General features: G+C 33.1%; 1 protein-coding gene across 1 annotated transcript; it reads right to left on the bottom strand.

The window, feature by feature from the left end:
- Positions 1-927: 927 nt before the first annotated feature.
- On the bottom strand, positions 928-3,897 carry LOC126719849 (L10-interacting MYB domain-containing protein-like). Its single transcript, XM_050422361.1, has 3 exons — positions 3,784-3,897; positions 1,081-1,428; positions 928-990 (listed from the first exon to the last, which is right to left on the bottom strand). Exons 1-3 carry the CDS (start codon positions 3,895-3,897, stop codon positions 928-930), a joined length of 525 nt encoding a protein of 174 aa, XP_050278318.1.
- Between the last annotated feature and the right edge of the window lie 12,459 nt (positions 3,898-16,356).

Genomic DNA, 16,356 nt, shown 5'->3' with positions numbered 1-16,356 from the left:
TGTAGTTCATAATATGTACTTCATCTATTAGCGTAATCCTCTAAGCAGCTCCAATGATAGAGACATGCTTCATGAACATACGAGAAGGAAGGAAATCTAAAAATATCTAAGGGAAAGCTGCCACTACTGCATTAAATGCACTGCAACTACTTTTTTAGCCACATTTATGTGAAGAAGACATCTGAACAGTATTACCTTGGCTACCACAACTCACAAAAAACCAGAGGGGGTATCTAATGGGATAGGTACTCAAGTAAGGGCTCGGATGATTAACAGGTGTAGGGTGAAGATGGTCTAAAGGAGGATATATAAGGTGAAAGACTCTTTATGGAGAGTGGATCGGAAAAATAGAGAGAGAACACTGTAGCAATCTAAATTGTCTCTGTATCCAACTGTGATCAATACATATAATTGTGGCTTCCTCGAACTGAAAGTCTATTGACATCAATACCTCTTATTTGTGCTTGATTGTCACTTAATTCCATATTAACCGTTGTTCAACTCATTAGGGCCTAGTTCTTTGACCCACTCTCTACAAATTTATTGTATTGGGCTCATTGGGCCGAGATCCCATATACTTTGGGTTTGGGCCACAAATCGGGACTCTACAATAATAATAATAAATATATATTATTGGCATTATTTTAATAATGTTTGTGTTTAGTTCTTTTTAGTGTCATAATTCTTTGTTATTACCATTAATGACTTCTTATCAATATTAATTAAATCTAATAATTTTCATCATCATGAAGCACAAAATGAAAATGTAAAAAGATGATAAAATACATACCAATAATCCAAGTTTAAATTGTACTACATAAAAATGTAAAAAGATGATAAAATACATACCAATAATCCAAGTTTAAATTGTACAACATAAAAATGTAAAAAATTGTACTACTTGAGTTCTGCTCCATCCCTAAACATTCAATCAAGTTGTTGTAGATTCTGTAGACTTTTATGTCGAAATTTTAAAGCTTTGGATACTTCCTACAAAATGTAATTGTCATTTCACTCATATTACAATAATATACATAACTATTTCAAACTAACTACATATTAATAAAATACTCAACTCACCTTCAACTTCATGTCCCACCAATCATCACTAGCATCAATTGTTCCCATCATTGCATCCCAACCAAAACTTGTGTCAAGACCCTTCAATTTTTCCCACACTCTCCAATTTTCTTTTAATACATCCCACTTACTTTTTAATTGGTCCTTATCATAGTTTAGACCGGTCTTATCATAGAATTTGATCACCAAATTGCTCCAACCTTTGGCACTTAAGGCAGTAAAGATTCTTTTATTCCCAGTTTCAATCTCTTCCACACAAAGGTTACAAAAAGTAGTTGTCCAACTTGGATCTCCCCATAATGCTTTTGCTTTTTTTGCCTCGGAGTTGGAAGTGATGTTTTTACCCATCTATAGAGTTAAGCAACCATAAGAAATGCAAAAAATAGAATTCATAATATTTCAATCTAGTGAACTAGTTACAAACATGATCTAATAAATCTACAAAAAAAAAAAAATGATGATTTGGTGTGAAACAATTGGTTTAAGTTTGAGCATTAAAATAGAAATGGTTAGAGAGGAATCTCATCATGTCACAACTCACAAGAGCACCGTTTGCACTAAAAAAAGACAAGACATGACACATCTATTTATAACTCTCGTATAGTTTGTAGCAAAATCTCTTTCACAACATGTAACATATTTAAGTCTCCAAGGTTACCAAGGGACAGTCAAGCAACTAAAGTATGATCACAACATGTTGTATATTTAAGTATCCATGGTTACCAAGGAACAGTTAAACAAGCCATGATCAAGTACACGGTGAAGATAGCACCAACACACTTTTCATGCAAGTGAACAATTAGAATAAAATCCACTACCTTGAGGGGAAAACATACCCCTGGCACAGAAAGGTACCAGATCACAGACTACATATGAGGAAGAAAAGATTGTGCATTCAATAGATTACAAGACAACATAGGCAATCCCAGAAAATTCTCAAGCTCCTACCCTAGATAAGACCCTAATTGAACCACAAACAATTAGCCTCATGCAAAACAATACTTCAGCAATTATCAACTAGGATTTTCTTACCTCTAATGAATATAAGGTGAAAAATCATTTACCTAATATTAATAATAGTATTCTTTTTATTCTTTAATAGTCCAAGGTTAGCTATCAAAACTGCATTAGCAAGACCCAAAACTGCATGACCTACACCTTCACAAAATTAAGTGTTAGGAATTGGGAAAAAATTGACAGTTGATTTTGAGGACAACAAGCCTCCAAGAACAGGGGACAAGCGAGAACAGAGAGAATAGAGAAAGGAATTTTGGAGACAGCATCAATCAAGTTCATTCCCTTTCCGTACACCTCTCCCTAGTCTAATACTCCTCAGTAACTAACTCTAAGCAAACTGTCTAACCACCTTGCCAGCCCATTCCCTCCAACTAACTAACTATACCAACTAACTCTAATGCCACACAAGACTGATGTAAACATATCACCAATACAAGTAATACAAGAGAACAGAGAGATAGAGAGAATAGAGAAAGGAATTTTGGAGACAACATCAATCAAGTTCATTTCCTTTTCATACACCTCTCCCTAGTCTAATACCCCTCAGTAACTAACTCTAAGCAAGTTGTCTAACCACCTTGCCAGCCCATTCCCTCCAACTAACTAACTATATCAACTAACTTTAATCCCACACAAGACTGATGTAAACATATCACCAATACAAGTAATACAAGTATATCTATACTAAAATACAAGTATACAATGCCAGCTAATCAAGTACAACATTATCTAAAGCACAAACACATTATACACTTAGGCTGCATTGGCACATGCACAACTCATTAGTTGCACATGCATGCTCCATCAGCAGCAGACACACCCCACATCAGCAGCCCACGCACACCTTACAACATCTCACCATGCAGCAACACACGCATGCCTTATCAACACCACACACACTCCCCATTAGCACCCCACACACATATACACCTACACACTTCTAACAACCTCGTATACAACATAAAAATCAGATTTTTCTCTCAATATTCTGTCAACCCTGAGCTATATATATTTCATCAATATCTTATTAGCATACTTCTAATACGAACGAAACACCAAGTTTTTACCAGTGTTTTGTACCTTCTCCGGCCATTGCTTTAAAAAGTCAAACCTGAAACAAAAACTAAAATACCCAATTCCAAAGAAGACCCAAATCATGCTAAACTTAAAAAATCATATCTCAATCTAAAGTGACTTGAACAAAGAAAGGGGGGTTGGACGATTTTTTGTCATAAATTAAAAGGTGACTTGAACATGGAAATATACAAAGCATGTAAAGACAGAGCATATATCCACAAAAGAAAAAAAAAATACAAAGCATGTACCCACAAATTTTTTCAGTACCCAAAAAAGAACAAATAGATCATTAGCAAGAATAAATAAAGCATGCACAGATCTGAAAAATTTTCAACAAATATTTCAAAATCTCTGGTGGTACCTGGTGGTTTTTGGTAGCAGATCAGTGTTGCTTGGTGTTTTGTTGATCAAAAACTCTACCTTCAAAATGTTTTTCTCAGATCAAATAAAGACATAAATAAAATTTAAAAAAAAAAAAAAAAATATATATATATATATATATATATATATACAGAGGAGAAGAAGAAGAAGAAGAAGAAGAAGACGATGAAGAAAGAAGAAGAAGAGGAAGAAGATTCGACGGATGACAAAGGCAAGAGAGACTTTTACCTTGGAGAGGCTTGTAGCAGCATGAAGAGTGTAGAGCACAGAGATGAGAGGATGGCTTGAGTGAGCTTCAGAGAGGGCAAAGGGTAGAGCAGAGAGATGAGAGGAATTTGGCATGAGTGTTATCTTTTGATTTATCAAAGGGTAAAATTAGATTTTCAATAAAATGTGATGGGCAATTTGGTAACTGAACACAGAGTCCAACGGTAGGATTTATGAACGCGCATGGGCTTTTGGAAAATGCTCTGAACAGTTGCTTTTGCACATGGGCATCAAGGGAGTCAATTCCATATCGTACCGGCAAGCAAACCAGTACATATAACCCCCCCTGCTTCGTACTGGAAAAAATACCGGGCGTACTAGCCAATTTCGGGCAATACTGACCGGTACAGAAAAAAGTTTTTTTTTAATTATTTTTTTTAAGTTTTGTAATTTTTGAATTTTTGTTAGGGTAAAATGGTAACTTATTTGCATTAACTTATTAATATTATTTGTTTTCTTAGTATGCAATGGTAACTTTTAAGCTTTCTATTTTTTGTATTGTGTGTTTTTTTTTTTTTAATTGATACTAAAGTCTAAAACCATGAATAATTAGTTTTGAATTGAGAAAATGTTTTATGGTAAAATTTTATATTTATTATAATACACACACACACACACACACACACACACACACACACACACACACACATATATTTATTTATTTATAAATATAAAAAAATAGCTGTAAACCCAAAACGGTACACCGGTATTGACCGGTATCCGAAATATATCGTATCGTTAGCCAAACTGGTACAGCCCTCGGTACGGTATTGACTCCATTGACGGGCATTCCCCTTCACATTTTCAAAACACAACTTTTTCTAAAAAACTGCTTTTTAGACTTCACCAAACGCATATTTTCTTTTTATGGTTTCAAAAAGTGCTTTTTGGGTTGGGAAAGTGCAAACAAATGGGCACTTAAACCCGACGGCTCAATGCAAACAGAGCATGCCCTTCTTTTGTTTGATTTGGCAAGTGAGGTACATTGTAGCACAAGGCACGCCTCATAAACTTTTCTATTTTTCTCCTTTATTTATTTATTTAATTAATTCTTCTTTCTTTTTAAACCACTAAGATGAAAGAGTGAAAAAAAATATTTTGAGAGGTTAAACTTAAAATAAAAACACAAATAGTTTAAATAAAAACGAGAGTTTTGGATAGTAAGTATAATGAAAATTTTTGTATATTTTGAAATTGAGAATTTAATAAAATAGGTGAAGAATGATTGGAAGCAAGAATAAAAAGTAAAATTAAAAACAAAGTTAACACAAACAAAATGAGAGGAACAAAATAAGGTGTCTACGTGATCTTACACCAATACTCCAACTCAAACTGGTGAGAAGTGTGTTTGAAATTCCCATTTTATCTTTCATTACTTTTTAAGGTAAAATATCCTTATTTTCTTAACGTAGAACTCACCAACGCTCTGTACCTTGTATAAAGATAGTTTTTTGTATTTTCTAGTATTTGGTAACATCGAAAAAAATGAGTCAAAGGAAAACTATCTTTAGTCAACGTAAAAAATATAACTTACTTTTATAGATTGTTTTCTACTAAATTTTTTTGGAAAACAACTCTCTCTCACAGCAAGCTAAATAAGGGAAGTTAGGAGATTGTTTTTCAACTCATTTAAGGTTGCTACCAAATATAGGAAAATGATATAGTTTTATAAAAAATTCCTTTTGGAAAATGGCTCATTTTCTAAAAAATATCATTCTAAAACAAATATAGTGCAATTGTTATTTTCTCATATCCTAAATAGGATGGTTTATAAGTATTGATAACAGGCCCATTTGCTAACATATAGTGGATTAAATAGTCCTTTCATTACTAGGTGAAGTAAATGAATTATTTCATTGTCATGCAAATGACCAACATCCGAATCCAAATGCATCCATATCAGAATCATCCAAATTTTACAAAAAAAAGTGGAGTAAAAATGTGGAGAGAGAGAGCATCTTAAAAATTTTCTCAGGCAAGATGAAAAGAAGAGCAAATGATCCAAGAAAAGGACAAGTAAAATAACATGGAGATGGAATGTTATGATCGATTTTAAAATCATGGGTGTGGGGCCAGAGAACTTATGACCCGGCCCACTTTCCACTAGGGCCCAGGGCTCGTGCCGAGGAGGGTAGTTGCCAAAGACGAGTAGGGAAAGACCAAATAGCCTAGAGACACAGCCGAGGATGACCCTGTCTTTGGCATCCCAAGACTTTGAAGGAAAGAGTGACATGTCATCAAAGGCAGCCTCCAAAAGGCCCCCAGAAGAAGAGGCGAGTAGAATGGGACCCACGTGGGGGTACGGAGTGGAGGTGGTTCAAGATAAATACGTCTCCTCCACATTGAATGCGTCCACAAACGTCCTAACCATATTAATGAGAAAAGACGTCTGAACAGTGTGGTTTCGGTTATTGCAACTAACAAAAAGCAGGAGGGGGCGGCTGATGGGATAGGTATTTGAATAGGCACTTGCCTGATCAACAGGTGGAGGGTCAAGATCAACCGAGAATGGCTATATAATGTGAAGACTTATGCGCAAAAGAAAGGGGGCTTCCAGACCAGGGAGTCCTAAAAAAGGGAGAATAATAAGGACATGAAGCTCCTGGGACGAGGTTTAAGGACCGGAGCCACTCATAATGTACCGGAATAGATTATTATTATACACGTCAGGTTCATCCTTGTGCAAATCGCCATGGAAACCCTGATTAACTACCGTCCGGTGACCAAAGCCTAGCCTTTCAAACCCACGCTCTACAAATTATATTGTTTGGGCCCTTAACGTGCGAACCCAACATCATTTTGGGATCGTTACAAATTGAGTCCTTGCAATGGGCAAAATTGTAATTTTTACAATCCCCACAAATTAAGGGTATTCTAGTAGTTTAGTTGGTTCTTTAGTTATTACATTTATTTTTTCATTAGTTATTAAAATTTTTAAATGATAAGTTATACACACATTCAAATGATCTTAAACGCAAGACCTCACTCTCCAAAGTACTAGTTTAGTTATATAAAGGAATGAAGTTCCTTTCCTTTTTTCTTCATTGCTTTCATGTGGTATTGTTCATATAGTCATTAAACAACATAAAATTCTCTCTTCTTTCTTCCTCAAGAGGTTGAACCTTTGTGCAATAGCAAGTGCCTTCAACCAAAAACAACAAACTTCAAGTTCAATTCCAAATATCAGCCTCCAATAAATTAGAGGAAAATTTGCTTATCATGACCGCTCTTAGACCTGCAAAAGTGAGAGCTTTGTGCTGGATACAACTTTTTTTTCCTACTTTCTCAAACGCAAAAAATCATGCCCTTAATTTTTACCTAACAAAACCCTAAAATCCCCCATAATTTCTTATACCAAATAGCCATAAAATAACTCATCAAACCACCTTCTAATTCTTACCACAACCCATGACTCCATTTTCAACAATTCTAAACCCTAGATACACAAATTTTCTAAATCCTATACACAACATAGCCATATTCTCCATTTTGTCCCATGTCACCACTCTTGGGGTGGAACAATTTATAGACCTTAAGGGCATTTAAAAGATTTCACATTGAGAGGAGCTAAATGAAATTAGTTAAGAGTGTGACTCGAAGAAATGTGGAGCGAGACCAAGGAAAGAATTTGGATAACCAACCGCAATACAATCTTTGATGAGATACCTCAGTATTGTTGTGGAACCATTCAAAGAAAGGATTGCATATGAATGTTGACTTGAATAACCAACTAGTGTTTGATGGTATTCTACAAAGAAAAAGTTCAGTGAAAATAGATACTTTCACTTGGAAAGATATGAATTTTAATAGTTCTTCTATAGGCATAATGTTGAATCATTGAAAATCTTTATTTTCAAGAAAATAGCTAAAAAAGATGTCAAATCTTTTTTAACCAAAGTCAAGGAAGAGATTTCTCCAAGCCCACAAGAATCGATATAGAAGCATCTAAGCTTGGTGGGTGGGTGGGCGGGGGGTGTTTAAAATCTGATTAATCTATTTTCTTTAATTGATCAAATAGTATATTTTGCTTGTAATTGTAACGTATAAAATGAAGGGTCAATTTGGTCACTAAAACGTTTCAAATGTATCAATTTGATCATAAACTGTTTTTTTAATAGTTTTTTATTTTATTTTATGTGGCAGTATTATCTGATGTAGCATAAAAATAAATTTTTTATTTTTTATTTTTATTTTGGCCATTAGCTAAGTTAGCATTTTTCATTTATCACTTAACGATAAAGACTATTTTGACACAATACTAAAATGTTAGGGACTAAATTAACATATTTAAAATGCTAGGGACCAAATTGACATTTAGTGTAAAGGTTAAGGACCAAACTTATAATTTACCTTTTTTTTTTTTATACTATTTCAGCTTAAACCCTATTTTCTTTTCCAAGCTGCAATCGTAGTGTGTTGGTGAAATATTTTTCTTAGGCTGTGTTTGGTTCGTGTAAAATCATTTCCGGAAAATATTCTATTTTCCGGAAATGCTATTTTCCGGAAAGGAAAACGTTTTCATGTGTTTGGCTGTCACAAAATTCATTTTACGGAAAATTAATTTTGGTGTTTGGTTCATTTAATCATTTTACCAGAAAATACATCAAATCCGGCGAAACGCTCGTCCGACGAGTGTCTGACGAGCATCCGACGAGCGGCGCTCGTCAATCGACGAGCACCCGACGAGCGTTCGACGAGCGCGCTCGTCTCTCGTCGATCGACGATCGCGATCGACGAACGCGCTCGTCGATCGACGAGAGACGAGCGCGCTCGTCGATCGCGATCGTCGATCGCGCCGCTCGTCGGCGCGGTCGTCCCTCTCTCTCTCTGATCTGGGCTCTCTCTTCTCTCTCTCTCTCTCTCTCTCTCTCTCTCTCTCTCTCTCTCTCTCTCTCTCTCTTTTTTCGGAAGTGAATTGAAGTGAAAATGAAGGCAGAAATCATTTTCCGTGGTCAAAGGGAAAATTCGTGGTCAACCGGAAATCATTTTCCGGAAAATAACGTTTTCCGTGACAGCCAAACGCATCAATTTTCCGGAAATTGATTTCTGGAATTGGTTTGAAGCCGATTCAAACGCACCCTTAAACCCTTCTTTTATACCAAATTCAAGTTTTCCTCACACCACACCACTCCAAGGAGACTCAAACCAAAAAAGAGAGACATATTATAAGTGCAATCAAGAATCAAGACCAAACTAGCGAGGAATTAGATAGCTTCCCATCGCTGCATGCAATTAATCTTGGAGAACTCTTTCAATTTTAGACCTAAATTGCAAGACGTAGTTGCACCATATTTGTGGGTTCCAATTAACTCAATTGGTAAAGTTTCTAATGGATGAATAAGAGATTTGGGGTTCAATCTTCGCCTACACCAAAAACTGATTGATGTCTTAGTCTGATGATAAAGAAAGAAAATAAAACAAACAAAGCAAAAATATCATTTTGGTCATTACATTTTTTAATCACGTTTAATTTGGTTCATGTATTTTAGTAGTAGTCAATTTGGTTTCTACTATTTTCAATTTGCAGTCAATTTGGTCCAACAATTAACTCATTAAAGGAGAACGTCTAAGTGAAAAACGGTGTGCATATTTGGCTTATAAAATAATGTTTAAAACAATTTAATTAACATCAAGAAATTCCACCTTAGAGCATTTGCAGCAGGCTCAACAATGATTCTACTTTGCCAAAATATAGTGAATTTTCTTCAAAACACTCGTGCATCAACCTCGTCAAAGCTGAAACCCAAATTAGTTTTTGAACAGTGGCTCATTACTTGGAGCGAGCACATTGTAACTCACTATACCAAACTAATTCATAGGTGGGTTTTACTCTCTCTCAAGCTCAATTGCAATTAAATCAAGCCAAACTATCTTGAGTTGATTGATTTCACCATTGTCATTGGTTGTCTAAGCGTGGGTTGGTTAATTTGGCAGTGGGTCTGGAGTATTCAAGCTAATTAGGTCACGATTTGGGGTGGAGGTGGTGGCTAGGTTGAGACTTGGTCATCTAAGTGTGAGTTTTCATTGTGGGTTGTTGGGTTGCATTGGTGGTGCATCACTGTCATGGTCATCGTTGTGGGTTGTGTGGGTTTTTGTTGTTGTTGTTGTTGTTGAATTGGGTTTGTTTGATTTTGTGGTTGGGTTGATCTCTGTTTCTTTTGTTTTGGTTTGGTTGTTGATGTTGAAATCTGATTGTTTGATTTGGGTATGAGATATGATTGTGACCTATGATGTTTTTTTGTTTTTTTTGGTTTTTGTTTTTGTTTTTGTTTTCGGTATAATTACCAGAGCAGGGTTGTGATGGTTTAGGAAGAAATGGGTCTGATGTAGAGAAATAGTTATGATGCATAGTGTTGAAATGGGGAAGAAGGTGAAAAAAAAATATTAATTTGGAGAGAGAGAATAATATTTAAATTGAATAAGTGATAAAGTATTGAGTTTAATGTGGTAAGGTGTGAATAATATTTTATTATTTTATTTTTCCCTATAACTTACACCTCAATAGCTGTGAATATATTGTAATAACAACAAAATGTCACGACATTTTTAATTGTGTTAGATCTTGGTATAATATTTTATTATTTTATTTTATTTTATTTTGACCCATAAGGAATTGACACATGCGTCACAACATTTTCATAATATCACTATGTATACATTATACTTAATTACAATGTAAATTTATATTGTAGACACAAAAAAATTGGCAAATTTTGTACACATTTACAAAATTTGTACAATATTTACCATTTTTTGTGCAAATGTGTATAATATTAACCATTTTTGTGTATTTACAATGTAAACTCACATTGCAAGTACAAAGTAAACATATAAGATCTTAAAAAAAAATAAAAAACAAAGCTCAAACCAATGGACATACTTGAAGGAGGGAAAAAAAGAAAAAGAAAAAAGAAAAAGTGCTTCTCACTAATTGAATAAACCAAAAAAAAAAAAAAAAAAAACTATTCATGAGCCTTTGGCTCTTTTTAAATAGTAATGTTAAAATGTTGTGGACTTAGCATTTTTTTATTTGATTTATAAGAAACTGAGATCTCAACAATTGTGAAAATATTGTAATAACAATAAGTGTTGTAACATTTTCTCAAAACATTTATTTTTAATTGTGGTTGGTCATAGTCTCATATTTTATTATTTTATTTCGACTTGTAAGAAATTGACATGTTAATAACTGTGAAAATATTGTGAAATTTGTTGTGTCAGTATAACAATATATATACTAACTTATATAAATATTTAAAAGAAAAAAAAACACAAATTGATTACTGGGAAAAAAAAAAAAAACTTTAGGCACTGTGCTACTATGCCAGCTGAATAAACCAAAAACATTACACAATAAGTGTTGTAACATTTTCTCAAAACATTTATTTTTAGTTGTAGTTGGTTATAGTTTCATATTTTATTTCAACTTGTAAGAAATTGACACATCAATAATTGTGAAAATATTGTGAAATTTGTTATGTCATTATAACAATATATATATCAGTTTACATAAATATTTAAAAAAAAAAAAAAAAACTTTAGGCACTGTAGCTACCATGCCAGTTAAATAAACCAAAAGCACTACAGAGTTAGTGTTGTAACATTTTCTTAAAACATTTATTTTTAGTTGTGGTTGGTTACAGTCTCATATTTTATTATTTTATTACGACTTGTAAGAAATTGACATGTCAATAATTGTGAAAATATTGTAAAATTTTTTGTATCAATGTAATAATATATATATACCAGCTTACATAAATATTTAAAAGAACAAAAAAAACACAAACCGATTACTGGGGGAAAAAAAAAAACTTTAGGCACTATAGCTACCATGCCAGTTGAATAAACCAAAAGTACTGCACAATAAGTGTTGTAACATTTTTTCAAAACATTTATTTTTAGTTGTGATTGATCACAGTCTCATATTTTATTATTTTATTTCGACTGGTAAGAAATTGACATGTTAATAATTGTGAAAATATTGTGAAATTTGTTGTGTCAGTATAACAATATATATACCAGCTTATATAAATATTTAAAAGAAAAAAAACACAAATTGATTACTGGGGAAAAAAAAAAAAACTTTAGGCACTGTAGCTATAGTGCTGGTTAATAATTGTGAAAATATTATGAAATTTGTTGCATCTGTATAACAATATATATACCAGCTTACATAAATATAAATATTTAAAAGAAAAAAAAAACACAAATCGATTACTGAAAAAAGTAAATAAATAAATAAACTTTAGGCACTGTAGCTACAGTGTTGGTAACTAAACCAAAAGAATGGTTGTAGCTACAACGCTACAGTACATGTGCTTTGTTGTGCCAGTATAACAATATATATATCAACTTACATAAATATTTAAAAAAAAAAAAAAAATACAAACCGATTACTGGGGAAAAAAAAAAAAACTTTAGGCACTATAGCTACAGTTCTGGTCAATAATTGTGAAATTTGTTGTGTCAGTATAACAATATATATACCAGCTTACATAAATATTTTTTTTTTAAAAAAAAAACTTTAGGAACTGTAGTTATAGTACCAGTTAATTAAACCAAAAGCACTGTATATAAAAAATTAAAAAAAAAAAAAAAAAAAACCACTGTTGCCGCTATAGTGTTTGCACAGTGCAAACACATTGAGTACACAATGCCGAAACACTGTAGAAACAAAAGTATAACAATATATATACCATCTTACATAAATATTAAAAAAAAAAAAAAAAAAAAAAAAAAAAAAAAAAAACTTTAGGGACTTTAGCTACAGTACTGGTTAACTAAACCAAAAGCACTTTACATAAAGAAGAAAGAAAAGACAAAAAAAACTAAAAAAAAAAAAAAACAAAACAAAAAGCACAAAACAAACCGAGAAAAAAAAAAAAAGACTCACGAAACCAAAGCACTGTTGCCGTTATAGTGCACTGTAGCGGCATAGCCGCTTTTTATATAGTTAATAGAAATAGAAGAGGTGACAAGCTCGGAAAAACCATAGAAAAAAAATAATCCAAACATGATTTTCTAACCAAAAAAAAAAAAACAGTTGGGGGAATCGCTATAAGAGGAATCGCTTCTTGGGCCTCAGGAATGCAGAGAAGGAATGGTGCTCTTCTGATTCTCAAATCGCAGATATTATGGAAGAGTATTACCAATCCTTACACATTTTATATTTAAAATATAATTACTTAGGGTTACAATTTAAAAATGTTATATTTTTTTATTAATAATAAAAGAAAAACTTCTAAACACATGACATGCATGTGAGGAGTCTATTATCTAATAAAAATATAAAATAAAGAAGAAGAAAAAACAAAAATTGCTAAGTCCATAACATTTTCACAATAAATTTTTAGTGATAGGTTGTTACTAGTTTTAATTTGAAGCAAGTAACAACTAAGCACTTAGGATTTGCTGTTTAGTGTTGTGAAAATGTTGCGGACATATTATATCTCAAATATATATATATATATATATATATATGAAGAATTGTGCAAGCTGAGGTTAAAATAGTAATCTACCTTATCTATCCAATATTCTTTCTGAATTCTCCCATAGTTGGGGAGATTGGGGAAATTTGATAATGTTGTTCTAATAACGTTATTTGTATTTTTTGGAAATACATGTGGGTAAAAAAATGTGTAAAATATGTGTAATGTTGTTTAAACATTGAAAACCGTTGTTTAAAATACCTCACCAAACAGGCAAACACCCTCCAAAAGTTCAAAACCTATGGACTGGTAGGAAAACATCTTATCACACCCATTTCCTTTCTTTCCCTTCTCTTTTATACCCAAAAATAAAAAAAAAAAAAAAAAAAAAAAAAAAAAAAAAAAAAAAAAACAGACGAGAAGCAAATTTCTCTCAAATCATTTTCTTTCCTCCATTTCCACGCTTCCTAAAATCAGTCCAAGGACTCCAAAGTCCAACCAAACAGACAATACCTGAAAGCTAATCAATGAGGCAATTAAAGGGCTTGGGCTGCGACCAGAGCAAGATGGGACCCAAACCATGTGAGAAACAGAGTCCAAAATTTATCTGGGCCTACAGCCCCAGTTTTGAAACTTGGGAAATTCTATTCAGCCCATATAACCAGTGTGGTTAATAATAATATCCTCAATTATAAAAGTGATGATCATTGATCATGTTGAGAGAACCACTTCAATCATTCATTCATGATTGTGAATACGGCACAAAAAGTACACTGGTTGTTACCCATTTGCAATGTAATTGTTGGACTCAATCTTGCCCAGATTGCTCACAGAGTCACAGTTTACAGAAGTCAGTTCAGTTGGACATATGCTTGGCTCATCTACCAATGTGATCAATGGGCCCAATTTCAATTGTTTCTATCTAGGTAAATAGAATAGAACTTGCCTCACTTGGGCTTATATTTATGACTAATTAGTAATCACTATTCAGTAGCTTCTCATTTGTACATCTAATTTACAGCATTTTGGTTCTAAACTTCTAATGTTAAGGGGAAAATGTTGAAGATAACCCCCTCTTTTTTAGATTCAGATTACCTTGAAATAGTTGTGTGATTAATGATTATTCTCCAAGTCTTATACATGTAGAAGTTCCGTTTGGCAAAAAGTTAAGAGAGGTTGCTGGTGGCATATACTTCCCCACAGATTAGACACCTACCAAACACTTTCCAGCAATTCATGCCCAGTCTCTTCCATGCTGACTAGGTAAACTTGTGGCATGGAGTGTCCTCCTTGATGTTGCATATCTTCCCATCTTTTCTTGATTTGATATGAACATGATACAAACGACAGGCTTACTTTTTTGAGTATCTTAGACAACAGTAGGGGGTTGAGGAACATTGATTAAAAGAATGATCATGTTAACAACGTTCTAATGGCACACGTTAAACAAAAACAAAAAAAAAAAAAAAAAAATCAATTGTAAGTTGTAATATACATTTTAATTTGTGAAGATTGTTTGTGTTTTTCTTTTCATGATATCTGTATGCAAGTCTGGCTTTAATTTTTGAAAGATATCAAAAACATCATCTAATAAATTATGAAATGCATCAAAATTTTGTTCCATTGTGATAGAGTTGTTCAAACTAATAATGAAGAGACGCTGGTCTGGATAGAAGAATATCTCTCATTTCTCTTTTCCATTTTCCAAACTGTTATTTCTTGATCTAATAAATACTCTTTTGAATAAGAAAAAAAAAATTCTTTAACTTGAGTCCTTAGACTATTCGTTAACAAAATCCATTAAAAAAAAGATAGACTAAGAAAGAGAAGTGTGAGCACAAATGCATAGTCAATCTGGACTGGGGCCTGGGGGTCATAATAGTTCTATAGACATTGGCATGAGGTTAGTAGAGATGTCCATCTTGTTCTAGAATTTTAATTTCCAGTTGATTGACACTAGGAGTAGTCAAAAGGGGAGGTTGAGACTTCAAGACTTTGTGAGGCTGCTTGGTTTCTGTATGTTAGGTTAGCACACATAAATAGGCCTGCAAGTCAATTTACTCCGCTGGTGCTGTGTGGTCTTTATTCAGATTAATTTTCAGTAGTTTATTTTTTGTCCTTCAATATTTGCACCATTTATTTTCCTCTCCCTTGTCCACCAATGTCTTTAGGATTTCATTTTATATTTGGATAAAATATCAATAAGTTTTAACAACCAATAACATTTATGAACTATCTTTTAATTTCTTATGTCAGAAAGAGTTGTGATGATGGACAAGCCGGTTTGTGAGTTTATAATGAGCGGAAATTCTGGATCTTCTATATCCACATATTTTTATATTTGTTGAAAATTGTAGCTAAGGTGTGGGGTCAAGCAATTGCTCAATCATAAACAAATGGTGCCTGCAGCCTGCCAATATGAATTATGAAGGCTTCCAAAGAAAAGAAAAAAGAATGAAAGGATTGAAGACGACGTGGATAAGTTTTGTAGCAAAATATGTTCATTGCTTTATTAATTTTAGACAACTCTCAGGCATAGATGTTTTGCCATTTTGGATGAAAAATGTGTTTCTCAAAACCCATATAGTTTTGAACAATGAATGATTGATATTGTTTATCCGAATCATACCATTAATGCTAAAAAGATCACTGCCTATTTCCATGATGCTTCCATTAATGATATAGTTATGACATTTCTAATTGGATGCAATAAGTTGGATTGTTCAATTTATTTGCCTAAGCAAGATCATGATGTACTTTAAGAACACACTTACTGATAAATTGTAATAGAAAAGGTTGATTAGTAAAGTTATAATTGAACTTAGTTAGTCAGTGGATTAAGACAGGCGTGTCATAAAAGAAAAGATTAAAACTTTAGCCAAAATCTACGAGTTCTGGCCATTTTGAAAGTGATTTCAGACTCATAATTATTGGCGCGTTATGCTAGTGATTAATTTAACCAACTAGACTGCCCAACTTTTTTTTTTTGAGAAAGTAGACTGCCCAACTTTGAAGCATAGTGAAGAAAAAACACATAATGTGGGTTTGATAGTGAATAACTTAATACTCATTGTAGCATCATATAATTGTTGACACTAAAATAGTC

The sequence above is a fragment of the Quercus robur genome, chromosome 3 (genome assembly GCF_932294415.1).
Source record: "Quercus robur chromosome 3, dhQueRobu3.1, whole genome shotgun sequence".
Lineage (NCBI taxonomy): Eukaryota > Viridiplantae > Streptophyta > Magnoliopsida > Fagales > Fagaceae > Quercus > Quercus robur.
Note: the sequence above shows the minus strand (reverse complement) of the source record. Positions and strands in the feature narration are given on the sequence as shown.

Coding starts and splice junctions, on each gene's coding strand:
- LOC126719849 (XM_050422361.1), bottom strand. CDS start 3,897: ATGCCAAATTCCTCTCATCTCTCTGCTCTACCCTTTGCCCTCTCTGAA. Junction 1,429..3,783: donor CTGCTACAAGCCTCTCCAAG/GTAAAAGTCTCT, acceptor TTAACTCTATAG/ATGGGTAAAAACATCACTTC. Junction 991..1,080: donor GGTGGGACATGAAGTTGAAG/GTGAGTTGAGTA, acceptor TACATTTTGTAG/GAAGTATCCAAAGCTTTAAA.